We start from the raw sequence: 25,952 nt of genomic DNA, 5'->3' as shown, positions 1-25,952 counted from the left end.
GTCCTTCCCATTTCGAGAGTAATTTCCCTGCAAAGAATCTGAGACGAGACCGATACAATAGGACTTTATCCCCAATATTAAATTCTCTTTTGATAATCCTCCTATCATGCCATTTTTTAACTTTCTCTTTAAAGAGTTTAGCATTTTCATAAGCTTCACTTCTCCATTCATCTAGAGAACTCAATTGCAACAATCTCTTATCACCTAAGCAAGTTTAGGATCTTTATTTAATTCTCTAACAGCCCAATAAGCTTTGTGCTCTAGTTCTAAAGGTAAATGACAAGCTTTCCCATAAACCATTTTATAAGGTGACATTCCCATGGGATTTTTATAAGCAGTTCTATAAGCCCAAAGTGCATCCTTCAATTTACTAGCCCAATTCTTTCTCGGTTTTATTAATGTCTTTTGCAAGATAGATTTAATCTCTCTATTTGATAATTCTACTTGACCACTAGTTTGAGGATGATAAGCAGAAGCAATTCTATGATTAATACCATACCTAGCAAGAGTTTTTCTAAAACCTCCATGAATAAAGTGAGAACCTCCATCGGTCATAATATATCTAGGTACTCCAAATCTAGGAAAAATAATTTCTAAGAGCATTCTTAAAGAGGTCTCACCATCAGCACTTTTTGTAGGTATAGCTTCCACCCATTTAGTAACATAATCAACAGCAACGAGTATATGAGTGTTACCTTCTGAAGACGGAAAAGGTCCCATGAAGTCAAATCCCCAACAATCAAACGGTTCAATAACAAGAGTATAATTCATAGGCATTTCATTGCGTCTGGAGATATTACCAACCCTTTGGCATTCATCACAAGATAAAATAAACTTTCTCGCATCCTTGAAGAGAGTTGGCCAATAAAAACCTGATTGTAGAACCTTTTGCGCGGTTCTTTCTCCGGCGTGATGTCCTCCATAAGCACTACCATGACATTTACTCAATATCTCCCGTTGTTCATATTCGGGAACACATCTTCGCATAATACCATCCACTCCTTCTTTATATAAGTGTGGGTCATCCCAGAAATAATGCCTCAAATCATAAAAGAATTTCCTCCTTTGCTGAGCTGAAAAGGTTGGAGGCAAGTACTTGGAAACAATAAAGTTAGCATAATCAGCATACCAAGGACTGTCTCGCGAGCTCACCTTTATTACAGCCAATTGTTCATTTGGAAAACTATCATTAACAGGAACAGGATCATAAGCAATATTTTTCAATCTAGACAAATTGTCAGCAACAGGATTATCAGCACCTTTCCTGTCTACAATATGTAGATCAAATTCTTGCAAAAGAAGCACCCATCTAATAAGCCTAGGCTTAGCATCTTTCTTTGTCATTAGGTATCTAATTGCAGCATGATCAGTATGAATGGTAACTTTTGAATCAACAATATAAGATCTGAATTTATCACAAGCAAAGACTACAGCTAATAATTCTTTTTCAGTTGTAGCATAATTTCTCTGAGCAGCATCAAGAGTTTTACTAGCATAATGAATAACATTCAGTTTTTTATCTACCCGCTGTCCAAGAACAGCGCCTACAGCAAAATCACTAGCATCACACATAATTTCAAAGGGTAAGTTCCAATCAGGAGGTTCAACTATAGGAGCAGTTGTTAAGGCTTTCTTAAGAGTTTCAAAAGCTTCCTTACAATCATCATCAAAAACAAATGGTACATCTTTTTGAAGAAGATTAGTAAGAGGTTTTGAAATCTTGGAGAAATCTTTAATAAATCTCCTATAAAACCCAGCATGACCAAGAACACTACGAATACCTTTAACGTCCCTCGGATAGGGCATCTTCTCAATTGCTTCAACTTTAGCTCTATCAACTTCAATACCTCTCTCAGAAATTTTATGTCCCAATACAATTCCTTCATTAACCATAAAGTGGCATTTCTCCCAATTAAGAACAAGGTTAGTTTCTTCACATCTCTGCAAAACTTTATCAAGGTTTCGCAAGCAACTATCAAAAGAATTCCCATAGACGGAAAAATCATCCATGAATACCTCTACAATACTTTCACAAAAACCATGAAAAATAGCAGACATGCATCTTTGAAAAGTAGCAGGAGCATTACATAAACCAAAAGGCATGCGTCTATAAGCATAAGTTCCATAGGGACAAGTAAAAGTGGTTTTCTCTTGATCTTTAGCTTTAACAGCAATTTGTGAAAACCCAGAATAACCATCAAGAAAGCAAAAATGAGTATTTTTAGACAATCTTTCTAGCATTTGATCAATAAATGGTAAAGGGTAATGATCTTTCTTAGTAACCTTATTAACTTTTCGAAAATCAATGCACATTCTATACCCTACAACTACTCTTTGAGGAATGAGCTCATCATTATCATTAGGCACAACAGTCATACCTCCTTTCTTGGGAACGCAGTGCACAGGACTAACCCATCTACTATCAGCAATAGGATATATAATACCAGCTTCAAGGAGCCGTAATACCTCATTCCTTACCACTTCCTTCATCTTTGGAATTAGACGACGCTGAGGTTCAACAACAGGCTTTGCATCATCTTCCATATTAATAGCATGTTGGCAAATAGAAGGAGAAATCCCCTTCAAATCATCAAGAGTGTAACCAATAGCGCCTCGATGCTTCTTCAATATTTCCAATAACCTTTCTTCCTCAATCTCTGAAAGCTTAGAACTAATAATAACAGGATATATTTTCTTATCATCAATATGAGCATATTTAAGATTATCGGGTAAAGGCTTTAAATCAAAAACAGGATCTTCCTTTGGTGGCGGTGTTGTACCCAAATCTTCCACCGGTAAATCATGCTTGAGAATAGGTTGGCGAAGAAAAATTTCCTCAAGCTCATCTCTTTCTTTCCTAAAAATTTCGCTCTCGCTATCCTCTAAATGTTGCTGCAAAGGATTATTAGGAACAAGAACAATAGATGCACATTGCTCCATTTTAATATCATTACTAGGCAAATCAGCTTTATAAGGAGTTTTAGTAAATTTAGAGAAGTTAAACTCATAAGATTCACCAGCAAATTTAGTCAAAATTTTCTCTTTCTTGCAATCTATAATAGCTCCACAAGTATTTAGAAAAGGTCTACCAAAAATAATAGGACAATAATCACTAGCAGCAGAACCAAGTACCAAAAAGTCAGCAGGATATTTAATCTTACCGCATAAAACTTCCACATCTCGAACAATACCAATTGGAGAAATAGTTTCTCTATTAGCCAGCTGAATAACCACATCAATATCTTCAAGTTCACAAGAATCAATTTCGTGCATAATCTCCGTGTAAAGCTCATACGGAATAGCACTAACACTTGCACCAATATCACATAATCCATAATAGCAATGATCACCAATTCTAACAGACATCATAGGAACACTAGCTTGTTTGGGTTTATTAGGATGTGAAACAATATTAGAAGCATCTTCACGAGAAAATAATATGACCATCCTCCACATTTTCAGTCACAAGATCTTTAACTATTGCAACAAAGGTTCAATTTTTATTTGTTCTTCGGGTTCTAAGAGGTTTCTTTTCACTTTTATGAACCGCACTATTTATAACAGAATACTCTTTCATTTTAGCGAGGAAAGGAGTTTTTTCAATATAAGCTTCAGGAATAACATTATCGCCAGTTTCAACCACTACACATTTATTAATAGATGAATCAATTTTATCTTTATACGGTTCATGATACTTATCAAAATTCTTCTTTGGCAATTCATAATGAGAGGCAAAAGCTTTATAAAGATTTACAGCAACTTGAGAATCAAGACCATATGTAGCACTCATATTACTTTTTTTTTCTGTATCCATAAAAGCTTCTTTGATTTTATATTCATAATTTATACCTGTTTTTCTATCCTTGTCGTTCTCCCAACCTTCGCATTTTCTTGGATTCGATCAAGAAGGTCCCTTTTAAACTCTTCCTTGTTGCGTGTAAATGATCCAAAACAAGAAGTATCCAGCAAGGTCTTGTCTTGAAAAGAAAGTCTTGCGTAGAAATTATCAATAATAACATTACCAGGAAGCTCATGAATGGGGCATTTGAGCATTAAAGACTTCAATCTCCCCCAAGCTTGGGCAATACTCTCTCCATCATGAGGCCAAAAATTATATATGCGATTCCGATCCTTATGAATTTCACTTGGAGGATAGAACTTAGAATAAAACCGGGGCACAATATCATTCCATTCAAGAGAATCCCCATTATCCAAGTAATTTATACCAATGCGCCGCCTTACCGGACAGCGATAAAGAGAATAGTTTCTTCCTCACTTCATCCATAGCAATACCTGCACATTTGAATAACCCGCATAATTCATGCAAAAACAGTAAATGATCACCAGGATGGACAGTTCCATCCCCTTCATAGCGGTTATCCATAACACGTTCAATAATTTTCATAGGTATTTTATATGGTATCACTTCCTCACCTGGCGCTTCATCCACTACCGTTGCAGTAGTAGTAGATTTCCCAAATAGAAAATGAAGAGAAGATCTCTCCATAATGACTTATAGCAGCAAAGAAATAAAATCAGCACAACAAGTAAGGTTTTCCTTACCAATTCCACTTACCAATAGCGCTTCACTCCCCGGCAACGGCGCCTTTAAAATAGTCTTGATGACCCACAAGTATAGGGGGTGTATCGTAGTATCTTCGATAAGTAAGAATGTCGATCCCAACGAGGAGCAGAAGGTGTTGACAAGCAGTTTCGATGAAGGATTCACTGTAAATGCTCACAGACAAGTATTCAGGGGGTTTTGATGTAACAGTTGAATAAAGTACGAGTATGTAAAGTGCGAGAGTAATAATTGCAGCGAGTGGCCCAATCCTTTTTAGCACAAAGGACAAGCCGGTTTGTTTACTTATAATGACCAAGCGTTCTCGAGGACACACGGGATTTTAGTCTAGTGCTTTCGCTACATACGGCTAAATAATCTTCATTGTTGTGATAAGTGTTGTGTGGGTGAACCTATGCTAATGTACCGCCCTTCCTAGGACTAATACATACTTGTGATTATACCCCTTGCAAGCATCCGCAACTACAAGAAAGTAATTAAGAATAAATCTAACCACAGCCTTAAACTCGAGATCCTGCGATCCCTCCCCGCATCGATATACCAACGGGGTTTAGGTTTCTGTCACTCCGGCAACCCCGCAATTAGCAAACGAATACAAGATGCATTCCCCTAGGCCCATAAATGGTGAAGTGTCATGTAGTCGACGTTCACATGACACCACTAGAAGAATAACACCACAACTTAAATATCACACCATTGAATATTACTCAACCATAGTTCACTACTAACATTTAGACTTCACCCATGTCCTCAAGAACTAAACGAACTACTCACGAGACATCATATGGAACATGATCAGAGGTGATATGATGATGAATAACAATCTGAACATAAACTTGGTTCAATGGTTTCACTCAATAGCATCAACAACAAGTAGAAATCGATACCGGGAGAGTTTCCCCTATCAAACAATCAAGATCAAACCCAAATTGCTACGGCGGTGACGGTGTCCAGCGGTGATGACGGCGGTGATGATGGTGGAGATGATGATGATGGTGATGGCGATGATGTCCAGCTCGATGACGGTGACGATGGCGTCGATTTCCTCCCGGAGGGAATTTCCCACGGATTCCCTGCCCGCCGGAGAGCTCTTTTCTCTCTGGTGTTCTCCGCCCGCGCAGGCGGTCAGTAACTCTTCGCGAGGTACCCTCTGTGGCTTAGGTCTTCGGGACGAAGGGTTTGGCGAAGAAAAGGAGGCGAAAAGGGTCGTGGGCCCCCCAGACCACAGGCCGGCGCGGCCAGGGCCTGGGCCGCGCCGCCCTAGGGTGTGGGCCCACCCTGGCTGCTCCTGGCTCCTCCTTCTGGCTCCCTTCGTCATCTTGAAAAATAGGATGTTTGGTATAATTTCCTTCCAGAGTTGATCTTCCGAAATATTGCGTTCTGACGGTGCTTTTTCCAGCAGAATCCTGGCTCCGGTGTTCGATCCTCCAATAATGATGAAACATGCAAAATAGATGAAATAACATAAGTAATGTGTCCCAATATGAAATATATCAATGAATAACAGCAAATTATGATATAAAATAGTGATGCAAATTGGACGTATCACCGGTCATCAGGGTCTTTCAAACGTTGTTGGTCCTGCCGTACTTCCTTTGTATCATTTGTCTTCCCATACACGCCCAAGAAGCTTAGGAGGTTCACGCAAATATTCTTCGTAACATGCATCACGTCGATTGCAGAGCGGACATCTAGGACTTTCCAATATTCTAGCTCCCAGAATATAGATTTCTTCTTCCACATGGCTGCGTGCCCGTCAGCTCCCTTCGGAACTGATTGTCCGCCAGGACCCTTTCCAAAGATGACTTTCAAATCCTTGACCATATCAAATACCTCAGCACCAGTGCGTTCCGCAGGCTTCGGCCGGTGATCTGCCTTGCCGTTGTAATGCTTGCCTTTCTTTCTTACTGGATGAATTTTCGGAAGAAATCGACGATGCCCAAGGTACACGTTCTTCTTACAAATTGGCAAATGTACACTTTCAGTCTCATGTAAGCAGTGCGTGCATGCATTGTATCCCTTATTTGATAGTCCCAAAAGGTTACTAAGAGCAGGCCAATCATTGATGGTTATGAAAAGCAACGCTCGTAGGTCAAATTCCTCTTCTTTGTGCTCATCCCACACACGGACACCAGGTCTGCCCCACAGCTGTAAAAGTTCATCAACTAATGGCCTTAGGTACACATCGATGTCGTTGCAGGGTTGCTTCGGACCTTGGATGAGCACTGGCATCATAATGTACTTCCGCTTCATCCACAACCAAGGAGGAAGGTTGTAGATGCATAGATTCACGGGCCAGGTGCTATGGCTGGAGCTCTGCTCGCCAAAAGGATTCATGCCATCTGTACTTAGACCAAATCTTATGTTCCTTGCGTCCGCTGCAAAATCTTTGAACCCTCTGTCGATCTTTCTCCATTGCGTTCCATCTGCGGGGTGTCTCAACTCCCCGTCCGACTTACGGTCCTCTTTGTGCCATCGCAACAACTTGGCATGCTCTTTGTTCCTGAACAGACGTTTCAACCGTGGTATTATAGGAGCATACCACATCACCTTGGCGGGAACCCTCTTCCTGGGTTTCTCGCCCTCAACATCGTCACCAGGGTCATCGCCTCTGGTCTTATAACGCAATGCAGTGCATACCGGACATTCATTCAAATTCTCGTATTCACCGCGGTAGAGGATGCAGTCGTTGATGCATGCATGTATCTTCAGAACCTCTAAACCTAGAGGGCAGACAACCTTCTTTGCTTCGTACGTACTGGCGGGCAACTCGTTATTCTTTGGAAACATATTCTTCAACATTTTCAGCAAGTTTTCAAATGCCGAGTCAGCTACACCGGCCTGTGCCTTCCATTTCAGCAAATCCAGTGTGCAGCCCAGCTTTTTCAAACCATTATCGCATCCGGGGTACAGCGACTTTCTGTGATCCTCTAACATGCGATCCAAATTCTCCCTCTCCTTTTCAGTTTCGCAGCGTCTCCGTGCATCAGCAATGGTCCGACCAAGATCATCAACGGGCTCATCACGTGCCTCTTCTTCACCTTCCCCTTCACCTTCCCCTTCACCTTCCCCTTCACCTTCAGCATCCTCCATGAAAGTATCACCGAAATGATCAAGATAGTTTTCATCGATGAAATCATCCCCTTCTTCATCTTCTTCCATTATAACCCCTCTTTCTCCATGCTTGGTCCAACAATTATAGCTTGTCATGAAACCGTGCCGAAGCAGGTGCAGGTGAACTTCTCTTGATGAAGAGTAACCCTTCTGATTCTTACAGTCAACACATGGACAGATAACAAAACCCTTCTGCTTGTTCGCATTAGCCACTACGAGGAAATCTTTCAAACCCGTAGTGAACTCGCCGGAGAGTCGGTTACCGTACATCCATTGCCGATTCATCTGCATTATTATAATATAAAATATATAATTAACCATCATGCATTTGTTAAACTAACTAGCTATAAACAATAGAAATTAAACAATGAACTACACACATGCATATTTTATCAATGACACATATGAAAGGTTCAAGTTGCTAACCGCGATCGAGAAGGAAAAAATAAATGAGGAAGCTCAAGTGTGGCTCCGACACTCCATATCATGTTTGTTTCATGCTCTTGGGGCATTTCATCAAACACCTTGTGTGCATAAGAGGAACCAAAAGCAAACCTACACCCCCTTGTGAAGCTTGTGAAGAGAAGTGGCACCAAATGGCTAAGTGCTGTGAGCTGAGGCCCTTTTATAGGGATGGGCCTTTAGTCCCGGTTGGCCTGGCCAACCGCGACTAAAGGCCTTCGGGCCAGGCCTGAGGACCTTTAGTCGCGGTTGGCCTGGCCAACCGCGACTAAATCCCCTCCCGTCCACCAGCTGGCCAGCGAGCGCGCTGGGCCCAGGTCTTTAGTCGCGGTTCGCCACCCGAACCGCGACTAAAGACCCCATTAGTCGCGGTTCCTATATTTTGGCGACTAATGGGGCTGGACGGAAGGCCATTTTTCTACCAGTGAGGCATTGTTTATTATCTTCAGGGTGAAAACCTAAGATCTTTGGTCAGGCGATGGCGGTGCTGGTGCACTGTTCCCTTCTTGGAGGCGTCGTTTTTGAAGAGTCTGTATTTCAGGTGTTGTCACGGTGGTGGTTATATTGTTGTTGCTAGGTCTGGAATGCTGTAGCGAGACTTTTATTTTTTAATTTTCTTTTATCTTTTTTTAGATTTGTGCATCCGTATTGCCACTAGGGTGGGACGTTGTTGCAGAGGCTGGATGTAATTGGTATCTTTTGATATTAATATTTTCCCTTTATCTAGGATATTACTGATAGTCTTAAACAATCCATTGAACAGCCTTTTGCGCTTGAGGTCATTATGCTAATTACCTAGGCAATTTGGTCAGAAAGAAATGACTTCCTCTGCAAAGGTATGACTCCTAATCTTTACCGATGCAGAAGAAAATTCAAAGAGGAGATGTCTTTGCTTTTGTACAAGGCAAAGAGGAAAGCCTATGTTGGCTTGCAAGAATGGGTGACTTCATTTGTATAGTTCTCATAGCGTTGTTTTTCTTGTGATTAGTTATTTCTCACTTCTCAGAGCTAGCTCGGTTTGTAACTTGAACCTCCTTTATATACATTTAAAAAAAATCACAGTGGGAAACCTAGTACTGTTTAGCTTCAAAAGAGTTAAAGGCACAACGGTTCTAGTGTCTCGCCAATGAATCAATTTTACTTTAAAAAATTATCAGATGATTTGCTAGTGTCACCAACTTTAAGTTAACGGTCTTAAATGATGATCTTTATTTAGCTACATTTTAGAAACTGTGTTCAACTTGATCAATTCAGAAATGGTTGTTTTTTCCATGGACTTAGGGATAGAAATCTTTATTTATTTATCTTTGGTCACTGCGGGCCACCAACCTAAGTAACAGACCCCTTAAAAGGGTCAACCCCGTATAATAACCGCCGAAATAAGGGGTTGGGCGCTACCCGACCGTCTAGCAGACCCCGTAAAACAGGGCCCCGTATCGATTTTTTACAATTTTGGCTACGGGGCGGCTCTTCGCCCCTTACTTGTACGGGGCGGGAGGCTGAATACAGGGCCAACCCCTCATCCCATTTCACTAGAGCGCGCGAACATTTCAGAATTCCCAACCGTTTTCCCCGCGCCGCCGCCATAGCCACCCGCGCGCCGCCGCTGAAAACAGAATATTCCGCATGATTCTGTTTTACGGGGTGGGGATACGGGGTCTGCTAGCTCGGACGAGTTTTCGGCCGGCGAAAAGTGAATACAGGACCTTCTACTCGCGTTTTAAGGGGCAGAAAAATAAGGGACCTGTTAGACATGCTCTAAGCAAAAGAACCTGAACAATGGCAACCTCTTGCCGCTTCAGAGCAATCCCAACCTCTAGCACTAGCGCAGACGGTGGCATCGCAATGTTATGCATCAGAGCAATCCCAACCTCTTGCCGCACTCCAGGCTGACGTCTAGCACCTCCTCAACCCCGTACTTATACTTGAACCCCAGCTCCACAAGCTTCTTTGTATTAGCTTGCACTCTCACTCCCTCTCCCACCACCCTAATCCACACACAAAAAGTGCATATTAACCACAAAGCATCGACACAACCAAATTAAAACATTCAGTTAAAGAACATACTCTTTGATCATCAGCTTGAGCTCCGGGTGCTTGCCAGCGTAGTGCTCCAGGATATCCTGCATGTTGGGGTACGCCGCGGCGCAGAGGTATCGGCCGCCGGCGATGTCCGCCAAGCGCTCCATGCAGAAGATGTGCGCCTCGCAGACGTCGTCGACATGAACCAGTGGCACGGAGCCGAGGAGGGCCTGCAGGAACCTGAGGTTCTTGTGGTAAAGCTCGACACCGGTGAAAGGCGACAGCATGTTGTGCATGCCGTCGGGGGTGTAGGGCAGGATGGTGTCTCCTCCGACGAGGCCGCACAGCAGGACGACGACGTCGAATGACCGCGCCGTGGTGGATGAGGAGGAGGAGTCGTTGTACTTGAGTAGCTCCTTGTCAGAGAGGGTCTTGGAGGATACATAAGCCTGCACGCGTGCAAGTCAACATGGCCAGAATGATCGTTCAATATTCAGCTATTGCGTGCGACAGGCTAGCACTGATTCTGCAATCAATGTACTACATATTTGGATACTCCCTGCGTCTTATTTACTTAGCGTTCTAATTTTTAGTTAAAGTCAAAACACATAAACTTTAAAAATATATGAAAAATATTAATAACTATAATACCAGTTACATATAAGATGAGAATATACTTTATAATCAGTCCAATACTATAAAAAAATTATTGTAGTTTAAGATGTAAATATGCATTTAAAGTTTACAAAGTTTAACATTGACTAAACAAAGAATATGAAGTAATTGTGTACGGATGGAGGATGCACCGGTATATGTAACATTATGTAACTCTTGAGACATATTTACTCCGGGACTTGATATACTCCGTCCAATCTCAATTGTAGTAAATTCAAGTCAATTAAAAGAAATTAGAGAGAGTATAGGAATGCAGTAAAAGACTATATGTATCAATCAGAGCAGAGGCTGAAGCTAAGCTTCCACTTTTCTGAAATGAAAAATGTATTAATAATGCTTTTCATTTTCGGGGCCTGGTCCAAGAATGAAAGCACTCACGTCCAAGAATTCGTTGCTATGACCGTAGGGAACCCCAAGCGGGGTCCAGCAGGATTCGTTCATGAACTCTTTGTAGCCATCCCCATCCTCCCTAAGCGGCGCCGACGCCACGACGGAGCCTGTGTGGATGACACGCCTCACCGTTTTGGACCGTTCGCATTGTTCCAGGATAGAATGTGTCGCGTCCACTATTGCCTCCGTGGTGTCTTTGTACTGCGGAATCAACGCAAAGATGGAAATAGATGGCATAGTTAGTGAGTAGAAAGTTGCAACCCTGTCGTGATTGGTATTGAAATGAAGGAAAACATTGCTCCCGTGAATAGCTTGCATGTGTAAAAGAAATATGTTAGCGGGAATGCTCTATTTAGTCATATACTATATGATATGAAACAAAAACTTTCATTAATTTTGATTAAGATCCATGAGAACTGGACTACGGTAATTCAAAGAGAAAAAGGAGCGTGCACGTGGTTGATTCTGCGTGTAACCAAAGTTATCCGATAGAGCAAACGATCGGACGACGGAGATGTGCATTGAAGTGCACTGACGCTAGCGAATGCTATAGCTATCCAGCGTGCGTCGTCTTGCGGCGACACGATAGGCTCGTCACTTGTTAGTGTCCTCTCACGTCACAAGGCTAGCTAAGCTAGACGCGATGACCACAGAGGAAAATTGATTCTTGGATATTGGATCGATTGTCGGTACCTTTGAGCTGCCGGAGTTGTGCATCAGCGGGGTGGCGACGAGGAAGACGAACTCGCATCCCTGGATCGCCGGCTCGAAGGTGGCGGCGTCGTAGATGTCCGCCTCGAACAGCGTCAGCCGCTCCGCCGCGCCGGGCAGCCCCTTGAGCAGCGCCGTCTTCTTCTCATCACCTGCAGCCCGATCGAGGGCGCGTCCGGCCATGACCGAAAGTCAGGAAGGTCGAAGAACGCACATAGAAAATTCGCCCAATCGATCGCTCGATCGATGCCGAGCTGTCTACAGTGGCATGCATGCGTGATGCGTGGAGAAATTTGACACATACCGATGTTCCGTAACGTCGCGTGGACGGCGCAGCCTCTGTCGAGGAGCTTCCTGACGAGCCAGGAGCCGATGTAGCCGGCAGCTCCGGTGACGCACACCCTGAAGCTCATCGCTCTCCCCGCCGGTTCCAGTGGCCTCGGCGCGTCGCACACTGCTCCGATAGCTGTATATACGCGTGCGGTGAACCACACCCAGCGGATCGACCTGCTTGGTCACGGTGGTAGCTTCGAGGAAATGCTGGAGCACGTACGTGTCGATCTGTCAATCACCACTTATTAGCTGCACACGAGACAACTCACAAGTCACAAGTGACGTTCGATCGTAGACCTCCTCTCGCCTCACGAAAGTCCGCACGCGGCGCCGTGGCTGAAACGCCAAACAGAAACCCGCGCGGCAAAACGTGGGTGTGACTATTTCTGAGTAAACTTCGTTGCAGTCAGGTGATATTATCTATTAAATTTCAGTTATAATTCATCTTCTAACTTATGACTAGTATGAATCATGATGCAAAATAAATAGTGTAAAATTTGACTGAGCATGAAATTACTTCAGCTAGCAAAACCCCACAAACATAGCTCGAGCTACAGAAATATTCAAAAATAATATTATAAAGTTTTGAAAAAATCTGAAAGTAAATCTAGATGTAGATAATCTTTGTGTTCTACCAACGTGTAAAATTGTAACTTGAAATATCTTATATTGGAGGCTATGCAAAAATGATAAATTCTGAAATTTATAATAGTGAACAGTACAAACTCTCAAAATCTTAAAATCTGTCAGATTTTGTCCTCGAATTTATGGTATTTCGAGTTCAAATTTCACGCAGTGACAGAACTTAACATTGCCTACATCTAGATTTTTTTTTCAGATTTTTGTAAAACTTAGAATACCAGTTTCAAAATTTTCAAAAAAAAAAAAGACGATCTACATGTAGCTCGTCCTACAAAAGTCCACACAAGCTTGCTTCAGCTTATATTTTTGAGTAAAAGAAGGCAGCCCCAGTTACATTTTCCCCGGAACAGAGCACTGCATCACACCCCGTCCATATGCACATATATATGTTGATGCAACGAGACAAGCTTGCTCATTCGAAAACGAAAAAAGAAGAAAAAAACGAGACAACCTTGCTCAACCAAGACCACACCGTGTGAGTGTATGACTGCACCCACAGAGATATACATTTTTCCTACTGTTAATCTAACAACTGACCAGCGACCTAAAGAAGAGGAGCTGACGAGCATATGCATGTTTCTGCCTCTGCTGTTTGAGTTCTCGACTCTCTAGTGCAAGCTCTTCCATCTCCACGGAAAGGATCTGGGAGCCAGTAGTTCATCAAATCTGCTGCGCCCAGCTGGTGCAATGCAGGATGTTGCCAGACACGCGCATCACAGGTCTCCACTAAAGTCAAGGAGATCACAGGCGAGCGGAGATTGTGGTGCGCCCTGTACATGTTACCTCGCACACGCCAGCCCAAGGGTCTTCTCCTCTTCACTGGGCACTGCAGCACATTGGACGACACGCATAAGACGCACAACATGGGGATATTCAGGCGTGAATGCGGAGTTTCAGTGCACAATGACATACCTAAGCATTGGTACTAAATTTGATGACAGGGAAGAAGCCTGGTCCGCCTTCTCCGTGCTATCGCTCCCAAGGAAGTCGATAAGATGTTTTGCCGCTTCCCTTGGCTTCTCGACGTGAGGAATGTGGCCGCACTGCCCTACCTGTCGTAAAATTGCGCTTGGGAGTTCTTGCTGCAATCGCTGCAGAACGCACCCAGCGCATTTAAAACGGTGCACATTCGTATCTCAGGAATGCATATGTTGCAGACTCGATCGTATGTAACATTTAGGCATTATCAGGTGAACTCACGTATGCTTGTTTATTGCTTATTATCCCATCATCCTCTCCCCATAAAACCAGACATTTTTGCTTCACCTGTCCAGAAAAATAGGAAAGCATTCATAATCATCATCAACACATTTCATTTGTCTTCTTTCCAGAGAGTGATTCAGAAAGGTTGTAATATCCAGCAGTGTAAATGCTAATGAGAGAAGTACATAGTCTATGATTGTCAGTCAGCAGATGAGAATTACGTAACCTTCTGAGTCAACGGTTCCTGTTGGTTTTTTAAAATTCAAGGTTTCAAGGTAATACAGTTACCACCCAATGATGAAAATAAAGGGAACTTTGAATCAGCACTGATAGAATGGGTAAACCTATGGTGGAAATTTTGTGTTAGCATTTAGATAGTGCCTCTTAGGAGCAGTTAGCACTCTCTTCCGTCGTATCAAGAAAAGAGATAATACTGCTGACTAATAGCTGCTACATGCCTACAACACTGTGGGTGATATCAAGATAATGAAACTAGATAAGGAATAAGAAACATTTAGCATGTTTGAACAGTGGATAAAATCATAATTTGGATGTTTATAGAAAAGAACCTGTTTTATTTGGTTTAGAACATTATAGCCCCCGGTAATCATAAAATTAACTGTAGCATCTTCCCACCAAGGAAGTAGGCAATGTAGACGGCCAATCTGCAACAAATAATAGATTAATAAAGGAGAAGAACATGACTTTAAAACCCAGCAATACAGAGGAAAGCAACAATGGTCTGATTACTCATGACATTGTCTGTGCACTGTTCAAAAGAGGATATCAGGTATATGTAACCAAAATTCAATTGACAAGAAATAATCAGGTATATATATGATTTGAATACAATTATACAAAGTGCATTATTGCAGCATAAACCAATAAAGGTTTGTATAATCATTTCTGTGCATCAAATATAGTCCTTTCAGCTTAGGCTTTCTAGTTTTGGAAGTATGTCCTTCACCACGGACAGTTTGCTTTAGTTGTTTCAGTTTTGGGTTGTTAGCCTGTTTCTTGGTTGTACTGCCCTTTACCATTGGTGGTTTGTTTGCGCCTTCATTAGCATTCCAATTTTAATACACAAAGAAACCCATTTCGATGCGTGCTTGAGAAGGAAATAAAAAGTATCTTCAAGTATAACAGAGAAAACAGCATACTGAAAAAAGCAGAGAGAAGTAATAGACCAGCAACCAGAATATGGTAGTTGTTTCGATCAGTTGCAAGACATGCATAGAGGCTTACTTGAACCCAATCAAAGAAACCATCTGGAATTGTATTAAAAGCCAAGCGTGTAGCGAAGAGTCGCAGAGGAAGACTCTTGAGTACAAAAACCTGGGAAGCAAAAAATTACACCGTGTTCCGGCCAATACAAATGCACACACTACTGGATAGGTTCAACGGAAATTAAAGACAACGATCTTATACGAATGGTTCCTGAGGGCAAGCAAAACCATTATTAAGAACAAAGAAATATACTTAGGACTACACAGTCCGCATGGGCATCAGGACACGAAAACTAAACAAGTACCAGCAAAGTAAATGAAAAAAACAACAGAATGCTTCAACGCGGAAGCAATTGTACTTAGATGCAAAGGATGCAGCTCAGCAAGGACTCACCCCAGCATATGGAACAAATTTTGGCACTCTGGTCATATCTTTCGTGCCCTCAGCATATACACTTGCACCAATGAAGATTAATTTTGATACCTGCGATGAACAGGAAAATTAGCTTCTTGTGAGAAAGCTTGTGAGATTTGTCCAGCTACAGAAAGCCACATACAATTCTCATCAGTATTTTGTGGAAATTTGCATATGTGCTAGACGGATAGCTAAGAAATAGATACAAAACAATAAGTCATAACAGGCTGGTACCGCTTCCGGATAGTTGACTGCGAAATCAATGGCAACAGCAGCTCCGAGGCTAGGCCCAACTAGTACCATAGGCCTTTTGATGTAGGTTCTCCAAAACTGTACAAAGAGGTATTTAAGGTGTATAAGCATCATATCACTAGTCATTGTATAGCAGCGTTAGTCTGACTCAGATAGTTATGATTCTGCTTAGCACAAAGTCATAAGAACTGATCTTAGATGACTAAACATATATGAACAAGGAAAGGCTGATTGAAAACTTGCTCAAAGAAAAGCATAGTGCATGCTATCCAGACAATCCAGCCCTTGTGCAGTTCAGAGCAAGGCTGGTAACTTCAGTTACTTATCAAAATAATTCTGAATTAAAGATGAAGTCCCCAAACTAGGAAGTAGGAAGTGAATTCATCTCATCACATGGAAACTAGGCCTTTTGATGTAGGTTCTCCAAAACTGTACAAAGAGGTTTTTAAGATGTATAAGGACCATATCACTAGCCATTATATATCAGCGTTAGCCTGCCTCAGATAGTTATGATATTATTTTTAAGAACAGATAGTTATGATTCTGCTTAGTACAAAGTCATAAAAGCTGATCTTTTTGAACAAGGAAAAGCTGACTGAAAACTTGCTCAAAGAAAAGCATAGTGTGTGTTATCCGGACAATGCAGTTCTTTTTTGGGGTAGAACCTTAAGTTTTTGTGCAGTTCAGAGCAAGGCTGGTAACTTCACCTACTTATCTAACTCATTCTGGATTAAAGATGAAGTTTCCAAACTAGGAAGTAGGAAGCGAATTCATCTCATCACATGGAAATTATTGACATCTACCCGACGGTAGTTATACCTGGTAAAGATGCTCGCGCTTGGACGCAATGTCACATGGTGGTCTCGTCTCTACGATCCAATAAAGCAGTATTACAAGTGGTCACAACTTTCAATTACTGAAGCAATTCCAATGACATGCAGAGCAGAGATGGGATGGCATACCTAAATCAGAGAAGCCCCACCCAAGAATGTCCACAGCCCAGGCCTCGAGTCCAGCCTCCTCCAGCAAAGGGTAGGTGTACCTCCACTCTAAACAAGAGCTGCAGCCAATAATTTTAAAGCGGCTATCCAGACTGCTCAATGCACGGCACAAGTACAGCATGACGCTTTGCAGCAGTACCCGGTGTACAATTATTGACACCGAAGCTAGACACTGCAAGTACACGCACCTGTCGAAACCGTGGAGCAGCACCACCGGGTCGCCGCTCTGCTGCTGCTGCTGCTTGAGCGGCCTCACGCAGCTGCTCTGTATCGGGTTCTTGGAGAAGCCGGTCTGATGGTTCAGAGAAACTTGGTCAGGAGTAACGAATTTGGAAGGAAAAAATGTGGAGCGATTGCGAGAGAGGCTAGCTCGCCTGGACGGGCACGCGCTCGATTCGCCTGGCCAGGCGGACGGCGGCGCGGTCGCGGATGCGCTCGACCGCCTTGGGCAGGAACGGCGGAAAGTCCTTGGCGGGGTTGGTGGCGGGGGCGGCTCGGCCGGTGGCGCCGACTTCGGCGGAAGCCGCGACCCTGAACCGGGCCCTGGACGGCGCCGGAAGCGGCAAGGCCGGCGAGGAGGAGGTGAGGAGCAGCGGCATTGGTGGAGATTAGCCGCTCGCCCGCGAGCTCGTTGGAGTGTGTTGGCTTCGCTCTGGGTTGTGCGGATGTTATGGGAGCGCGAACCGCGAAGTGGAGATGGGCAGCGGCCGCGCCGCGTGGCCCCTATGCAGCTAGCCCAGCTACCGTGGCACAGAGACGAGGGGTCGGTCTCTTTTTATCTTGGAAAAAAGTGGGAAAAACTAAACTGAACTCCCAAATCAATCCTGGAAATTACTACTCAGTCACATAACCTCGTCAAATTTCAGTTGCAACCTGAATCACGAAGAAAATTTAATGGTTTGGAGATTTTTTAGTTGTATCCCCACTTACAACTTTAAAAACTCAATTACAAACCTATTTCAAGTGCGAAAAACCACCTACAATCCAACTTATAACTCATATGCATGAATCACGATGCAATTGGACAATGTAGGACTTAACTCACCGTTAACTTAGTTCTCAGCTAGCAAAACCGCTATTTTAAACCCTAAACCTGTTTGCTCCACCGGGAGTTACAATCCCAGGCTCCCAGCCAAGATTACAGTCTACTTTTGCTCACGTCTCACTTATAAGAACCCTCTTCACCAATCTTCAGTTTTTATGTTCCCCATGACACATGAACTCCCCTCTCGATTGTGATGAGAACCGAACTTTGCAAGCGAGATTGTCGTCAACGACAGTGAACTCGAATGCCGTGTTGGGGCAGGTAGTACACAGTGGGAGTAAGCCTCTCAAGGCTCGAACAGATGACGGTGTGATTGGGGTCACCTAAGCCCGTGCAGGTAGAGGTCTCCCTGCGCAACCATGTCCGCGCCAGCACAATCGAAGCCGAGCAGCTGACTAGAGGCAGATTCCATGCGTGGGATCGCTCTGTGGCAAGAGACAACACCAAGGATGTGTTGGAGAAGGTCGCATGCGTAGTGCTACCGCTAGGCCCCAAGTTACGAACCTTAGCTGAGGAGGAGGAATTGTCCCCAACTGCGTAGGTGAAACTTTTGCTAGAGACGAGATAGCAATATGTGCTTGCGACTAGGGCAGGGTAGTGGCCAGAGCCCCTACACCATCACATCTTGTGCGCCTCCCCGTCGTATGCCGAGAAGGGGTCGTTCCCGACGGGAGTTCCACGAGCGGGGCCACGCCCCTGCAAACCTGCCTGAGATTCCTCAATGTGGCGGGCCTGGGAGGCATGTACATGAGCATGGAGACGTGTGGTTGTTCAGTCGATGATGCCTGGGTTTTACTATGCAAACCAACAGTTGTTTAACCTGGATCAACAATAGGGTTATTTATTAAAGTTCGTCCCACGGAAGCGTTGTGAATGGAAATAACATAGCCCGCAATTGAGTTGTCAAGCGCAACCACGTTCGCACCCAAACAATGGTTTGGAGCTAGCCTACTCTATAAGTTACTAGAAATGCGATAATTGAGAGATTATGAGTAACTAGTTGAACACATGATAAAGTAAACAAGAACTAATTAAAAGTAAACAAGAAAGGTGATGTAAATGTAGGATTCAATAGAGTAAAGGCGGCGTCTATGCTTACGGTCTCACTACTACTAGAGGGGCAACCATGTAGCCATCCAATGAAATTACACAAGATATTTCTTTAGATAAATAAACGATCTCCTATGGTAATCGGGTTTTCACGAGTGTGTACTACATAGAGCCTCGCGTGTTGTCAGTCTTGCAAGACAATAATAGACTCTGCACATGAACTCGTCTATCTCCTCTCTGTCACTAGAGGAGAGAGTAATTTACTAGATGGAACCACAAGGTCTAACAATGCATACTAGATCATACCTCTCCCTAGATTCAAATCAATTACTCAAACATAGATGAACACAAAGAATACTCCATTGAAATCATCATATTTTTCGAAAGGGAGACTTAGCCATAGTGTCTGCATCGATTGATGCATGCGGCCTTTTATTACTCCATTGAAATCATCATGTTCAATCTTACACATACTAGAACTAGAACAAGGGGAATAGAGAACAAGACACCGATGTAGATGATGATGATGATGATGAACGGTGTGCGCGGTGATGGTGAGGGCATCTCCTTCTCCTCCTCTTGCTTGCAGGGGCGGACCCACGTTGAGCCCAGTGGGGCCTAGGCCCCCAGTCAATATTTGCTTTTACAGCTTTAAAGCTTACTATTTCACTATTTGGGCCCCCACTTAGCCAAGTAATAAGGCCCTCATTCACTAAGGCTCCCACTAGATTTTTGGGTTGGGTCCGCCACTGCTTGCTTGGATGATGTGGTGGTGTTGATGGAGATCTAATGGAGGCTTGGTGGCGGCAGGGCTCCGCCTTAAGGGTATGTGACATGTGTAGAGTGGCCTCTTAGGTGAGCATATTTCTTAGTTGAGCATATTTCTTGTAGTGAGGGCACCTCTTCCTTGGCTTCTCCCCTCTTTATACAAGCCTAGGAGAGCCTTTGGCACCCCACAATACCGTCATTATGACTTGGGAAAACCCTAGGGACGAGTGGGGACCGAAACGATGAAGAAACGCATGTTTTCTAGAGGTTTTCGCGACCTGGATGCCGCGATACGGGTGTTATCACCAAAATTTGACCAAATCGGAGGTGGGCCACGATCAAGATAAGCCTGAAGGTTATTCTTGGAGAGAACACGAAGATCGGCCTTTTATACCAAGTTGGGCTTAATTGCCCGTGTATCTGTAAAATATTAGATCGCATCTTAGTTTAGAAGTTAGAATCTTACTCGTGCACGGTTTGGTGCACGCCCACATTAGAAAGTCCCCTGGACTATAAATATGTATCTAGGGTTTATGGAATAAACAACAACTCACGTTCAACCCAAAACAAACCAATCTCGGCGCATCGCCAACTCCTTCATCTTGAGGGTTTCAATCAGGTAAGCGACATGCTGCCTAGATCGCATCTTGCGATCTAGGCAGCACAAGCCCCACGTTGTTCATGCGTTGCTCGTACTGAAGCGTCTTTGATGGCGAGCAACGTAGTTATCATAGATGTGTTAGGGTTAGCATAGCTCTTCGTATAACATGCTTACGTAGTGCAGCCCTTGCATGTCTAGCCGCCCTCACGCCTATCTCGTGCGTGGGGCGGCACCTGCTTGTTCATCATCTAGTAGATCTGATCCGTTACGATTGCTCCGTGCTCTGCAAGGATTAGTTTAATATCTGCAATAGTTAGGCCTTACAAAGGGGTGGAGGATCCAGCGGCACGTAGGGTGGCGTTCGCAAGTCCTAAACAGGATGTTCCGAGGATCAACGTCATGTTGGTTTTTAGGCCTTGTTTAGGATCGGCTTATGAGCACCGTGCGTGGCCGCGAGGCCCAACCTGGAGTAGGATGATCCGATTATGCGGTGAAAACCCTAAATCGTCGTAGATCTCATTAGCTATATCTTGATCAAGCAGGATCACCAAGTATTCGTGCACCCCGTACGGATCATGGGTGAATCGGCTCTTTGAGCCGATTCACAGGATAACCTGAGAGCCGATCGAGGCTCGTATTTAATGTTTACGTGTATGCCATGCAGGAACTAAGCGAGGCATCCCCATCACCTTCCTGACCAGGTATAGGTCAGGTGGCACGCCCTTGCACTTCGCATCGCCGCGTGTGACCAGAAGAGCATTGCGGGCCGTCGCTCGGAGGGGTCTCAGCCAGCCGCAGCTCTAGGCTCTTCCCGGCTCTACCGTGTTGCCAGGCCGCTGCCCGCCGGTGGGTTTTGGCAGGCAACACATTCTGGCACGCCCGGTGGGACGATCGTCTACATCAACCACATCGCCATCTACATCTGAGATGGCGGCGGACGGCACGCCAGTCACCTACGAGGAGCTGCCTGACGAGCTCAAGAAGAGATACGACGAGATCAAGGTCACCCTCGAAGCCGACCTCATCGGCTCTTTCCAGAGAACCCGTTCCCATGGCATCAGATGGAAGGGATTCTCGCCGCAAGGTGCACTCGATGGGATAGATCTCTCTGCCCCGTCGGAGGAACGCACCAGGGGCCTACGGCAGGAGATCAACTACTTGGTGGCTCACTCGCTACACCGCCACTCTGAAAACCTGGTCAACGTGTTGGAGCGTCTCGCTCTGCGCGTGATCCAGGAGATCATGAGCCACCAGTACTCGCCGTCAGGACCAGCTCTCGGGACGCATCAAGGAGAGTTGCCGCTCCAGTCCCGTCCACCGCTGCCATATGCGTTGGCAGCACCACCTGAAGTGCCGGCTACACCGGCATTCGTCGTCTACAAGATTGGTGGTGATCCTAGTGACTACCAGTTCTTGACCGAGGCGCCTAAGGAGATCCCTCAAGGATACGCGTGCACGTATGTGCCAGATTGTGGCAACTGGGCACTCTCAAACTAGGCCACAACATCAGGGACTCCGGCGAAAACAGGAGAAACGTCGGCTACACGAATCCCAACGGAGCCGAGGTACGAGTAAGGCGCATTGGCATAATACAAAGCCGATACCTGCAGTCACCTGTCAGGTTCGGCTCGGGGGAGGCGCATATGGTGTTATCAGACAGACGCATGGGCAAGAAATGTCGGGAGCCGATGGAGAATCGGCCAGTAAAAAAAAGAAAAAAAAAAAAAAAAAAGGGGGGGTGTAGCAAGTACAGAAAGATCCAGTCCAATGAAACATCATTTGTCTCTGAAGGCCCTACTGAAGAAACACACCGAGGGCGAGAATGGCGTCGACACGGACGCGATCCGCCTCAGCAATCTCAGCCTTGTCATCCTCGTCCTTACCCGTCACCAGCTGATGGCTCAGGGTACGGATTTCAGCCAGATCGGTCTTCAGACCGGCCGTGAGGCTTTTTGCTTCGTCTTGAGAGCGGGCAACAAAGGCTTCCTTGTCCTGGATGAGCTGTTTGGTCACCCTTACCCTCTCTTCAAGATCCTCCAGCTCCTTGCGCAGGGTCTCGAGTTCAGCACGAGTAGCAGAAGTATCCGTCTTGGCGTCCAGAGCAGCCTTCTTCTCATTAAGCCGTCGACATCTTTCGGCGATATCGGCCCTCAGCGGAAGTTGGGAGTGGCGAAGAGCAATCCTTTGGCGAGCCGATTGCACCCTTGACTTAAAGACCGGCAGGGTAACAGCGGGCCAGAGCTTCACTTGCAGGGTCATAGGGAGATGAAGCTGGATATCCTCGAGAATGCCTTTGGCTTCCTCGGAATCTTCAATCAAAGTCTCAGTTGGGGCAGAAAGCAAATCTTTGAGACGCTGGAGCGGACCACGGACCGTACTAGGGATCGGCTCCCCACCTGCCTTGGAAGAAGTTGGTTCGATGGATTCTGGATCGAACGAGAGCAAGCTCGAGAGATCATAACCCTGGCAGGGCAAACCAAGTGAGTTTAGCAGGCAATGGTGGAATTGATGGGGCCAAGGAGGAAAGACTTACCTCTCCCAAGGAAGGGGGAACAGCCGATGCAGTGACGATCGGCTTTTCTGCGGACTGAGATGGGTTAACCATTTGGGCAGCCGCCACCGCCGGGGTGGCCAGGTCCAGAGTGGCGGACGGCATCTGCATCTCCTCGACGTCTCCGCTGGAAGTTTCTTCGGCCTGCAAGAGGAAATGATTAGCCGATCTGTACGTAACGACGGGAAAGCCTTAAGTATGATCAAGAAGATGACTACATTTGAGACCTCCTGGCTTGATGAAGAGGGTCGTGGGTTTTTGCGAGCCCTCTTGACGCAGCGCTTCTTTGTGCGTGACCCCGATCTGTTTGGGGCTTGGGGGGCAGGGGGTTCAGTGATCGATTTTTCCTTGGGAGCCGGCGCTGGTGAAGCCGTCTGGCTTTGGGTGGTGGACCTCTCGGAATTGCCCGAGCTTGAGTCCCCTTGACTGGTTTCCTCAGCTCCGCTGGAGGTTCCTTCAGTGGAAGGCTGTAGGAAAGAGCATGAGCATACTATAAGCAAATGATTGAAAGCGGACAAGCGTCTGCAGGGTCGGGACCGACTTACGCGCAAGCTTTCGTGAGCCGGAGCTTTACGCTTCAGGGTTTTTCTGGCAGCCACCTTCCTCACCACTGTCCTCGCCTGAGTCGAGGCTCGGGGGGCAACCGGTCCCGAAAATGCTTTACTCTTGGGAGCCGATTTCGGTGAAATCGGCTGACCCTGCATTATGACTTTCTTCAGAGGTGGCGAGTTCTGGCAGAAGAGAACCACTGGTGCAGGGGGGAGGAACACGAAAGGGGAACCATCGGCTTGAGTGGGAGCCGGACCATCTTGTTGCTGCCAGGAGAAAGGATTAGGTCACAGATAATCGCCGTAAGGCGGGTAGAGGAAATGCTTGATGGTACCTGGTCTGCAGGGATGTCATACTCGGCGTCGAGCTCTCTCAGCAGTGGTCCTAGAGCCTTCTGGAAGACGTGGGTCTTCCACATAGACCACCAAGTTTCAAAACCATCGGTGGTGGAGGAGAAGCGGAGGTCGTGAGGAATTGGGATGGCCAAAGCATCAAAGAAGGTATAACACCTTTGGGCGGTGATGATGTCAGGCAGGTCAGCTCTACTTGCTGTCAGATGATGTAAGAAGAAGTGTGGAGGCACCTGTCCGAGACCAAGCTGTCGGGCTGCCACGACCGGTTGGTAGCACTCATAACCAGGCTTTGTGATCCGGTTTGAGGTACTCATGCAACAGGGAGGAAGCAAGGGCGAATCATGATGGAGTACAAATGCTGTGTGCCGGCATCATCGGCAAGGTCACCCAATCGGAAAGAGACGGGGTTTTCAAAGTTTGCCGATTCAGTATAAGGATCAAACAGGGGGTTGTTCAGACCTTGGAAGAAAATCTTGAACCACCCTGCTGCTTCCTTGGGGATCAGCCTGCTGCCCGGGAGACCATACAGGGCTTGGCCGTAGCTGGTGCATCGGATTTCCTTTCCATTCACATCCGGAAAGGTGTAGGTGGTCAGTGGTGGGAAGTCTGGTATCTGGTTTTGGAAGTATAGTTGTGCCCAAAGCTGAATGAACCACCAGGGGCCGCCAGTTTTGACTGTCTTTCGATGGAACAGTTTGACAGACATCAGTTGGAGGGATCGATAAATCTCTCCAAGGAATAGTTTGCCTAGGCCGAGTTGGGTGCCTTTAGCAAGTTCATAAGCCAGGGAGAGGTAATTCTTGGTAGGAGCAAGTGATGGGCCGCAGAATATGAAGTGCTCCAGCCAGAAATTCAGAAAGGCTGTGTGCTCCCTCTCTGTCACGGGGCCTTTGTTTTTCATGTAACGATTGAGGTAGGCACCCCAGCTGGTACACTCTTTTTTGGAGGAGAGGGTGAAAGGGACTTTTGGCAGTTTGAATGCAGAAGGGCTGGGGGATGCAATGTCTAGCCCCATGATCATAGCCACATCCAGTAAGGTTGGTGTCATAGGGCCATGACCAAACATAAAGCAATTCAGTGCATCAGACCAGAAGTAGCCGATGGTTTTCAAGATGTTCTCGTTCTTCTCAAGGGGAGATAATGATAGTGACAGAGCATCGGCTATCCCTATGGTTTCCCAAGTGGCATAGTGGGATTTTGATACTCTATTGTACCATGCCACCCAACCTTTAGGAGGATTAGGCCAGGCTCGTAGGCAGTCGGCCCAGGAAGTTAGATCTAGGTTTTGGCTCACAAAGGGGATTCTGTTAGCTTCACACGAAATTAACAGGGCAGGACTCTCAGAAGAACGAGGACCGAGGCACATCGAATTTGCGAGAGAAGGGTGTGGCAGGAGGATATCTGAAGCCTAAAATAGTAGCGGAGCGAAACATTAATTCAGGTGTTTGCCATTAATCTCATGTCAAGTCGAACAGCGAGAGGGGGGTTGAAGATTACCTTCAGTCCGGAAGCTGTGGTATCGGTGTTGGATGTTTCCGCCATGGGATGCGTTGAAGGAGCCGGGGGCGGCGTGGCCGAGATCTGTGTGGATGGTTGTGGGTTGGAGCTGTTCAGACGGCGATTTGGGGATCTGAGTTCGCCTTCTCAGATGGAGGTCGCAGGTTACCGTTTGGAAGGACGGTTAGGTCTACGTTCCTCGTATTTTTATAATGGAGACCGATGCAATGCCGTCGGCTCTCTTTGGAGATTGCGTGACTTTGACCATCGGCAAAACAATTGATTGGAGAATACTTCTTTATTAACAGAGGAGGGTTTGTTGCAATGAAGAGCCGATGGTTCAAAGGGGAACAGAAGAAGAGCCGATTGCTCGCATCTTGCTGGTGCTATGTCACTAGTCCTCGCTACCTTCGTCGTCAGCATCGCAGCTGTCACCGGCACTGTTTCTGGAGAATGCCTCGTCACCGCTGCTCTAGCCCTCGGAAGTGATGCAGAGCTATCGAGTTTTCT

At 45.4% G+C, this 25,952-nt stretch overlaps 2 protein-coding genes across 4 annotated transcripts; both read right to left on the bottom strand.

Moving 5' to 3' along the window:
• Positions 1-9,846: 9,846 nt before the first annotated feature.
• Positions 9,847-12,415, bottom strand: LOC127332736 (NADPH HC-toxin reductase 1). Of its 2 annotated transcripts, XM_051359067.1 has the most exons (5): positions 12,261-12,415; positions 11,939-12,108; positions 11,234-11,446; positions 10,226-10,629; positions 9,847-10,146 (listed from the first exon to the last, which is right to left on the bottom strand). In XM_051359067.1, the coding sequence occupies exons 1-5, from the start codon at positions 12,367-12,369 to the stop codon at positions 10,014-10,016; spliced, it is 1,029 nt and encodes a 342-aa protein (XP_051215027.1). In that variant the 5' UTR covers positions 12,370-12,415; the 3' UTR covers positions 9,847-10,013. The 2 variants fall into 2 exon arrangements, with proteins under 2 accessions (XP_051215027.1, XP_051215028.1); XM_051359068.1 differs by lacking the exon at positions 11,234-11,446.
• Positions 12,416-13,208: 793 nt separating this feature from the next.
• On the bottom strand, positions 13,209-17,758 carry LOC127332735 (alpha/beta hydrolase domain-containing protein VTE7). 2 transcript variants are annotated; one of them, XM_051359065.2, is made up of 11 exons: positions 17,403-17,756; positions 17,217-17,320; positions 16,990-17,087; positions 16,847-16,896; positions 16,010-16,105; positions 15,755-15,844; positions 15,380-15,469; positions 14,704-14,799; positions 14,132-14,197; positions 13,844-14,022; positions 13,209-13,757 (listed from the first exon to the last, which is right to left on the bottom strand). In XM_051359065.2, exons 1-11 carry the CDS (start codon positions 17,625-17,627, stop codon positions 13,748-13,750), a joined length of 1,104 nt encoding a protein of 367 aa, XP_051215025.1. In that variant the 5' UTR covers positions 17,628-17,756; the 3' UTR covers positions 13,209-13,747. The 2 variants fall into 2 exon arrangements, with proteins under 2 accessions (XP_051215025.1, XP_051215026.1); XM_051359066.2 differs by lacking the exon at positions 15,380-15,469 and having other exon boundaries at positions 17,403-17,758.
• Between the last annotated feature and the right edge of the window lie 8,194 nt (positions 17,759-25,952).

This window comes from Lolium perenne, chromosome 2, assembly GCF_019359855.2.
Source record: "Lolium perenne isolate Kyuss_39 chromosome 2, Kyuss_2.0, whole genome shotgun sequence".
Taxonomy (NCBI): Eukaryota; Viridiplantae; Streptophyta; class Magnoliopsida; order Poales; family Poaceae; genus Lolium; species Lolium perenne.
Note: the sequence above shows the minus strand (reverse complement) of the source record. Positions and strands in the feature narration are given on the sequence as shown.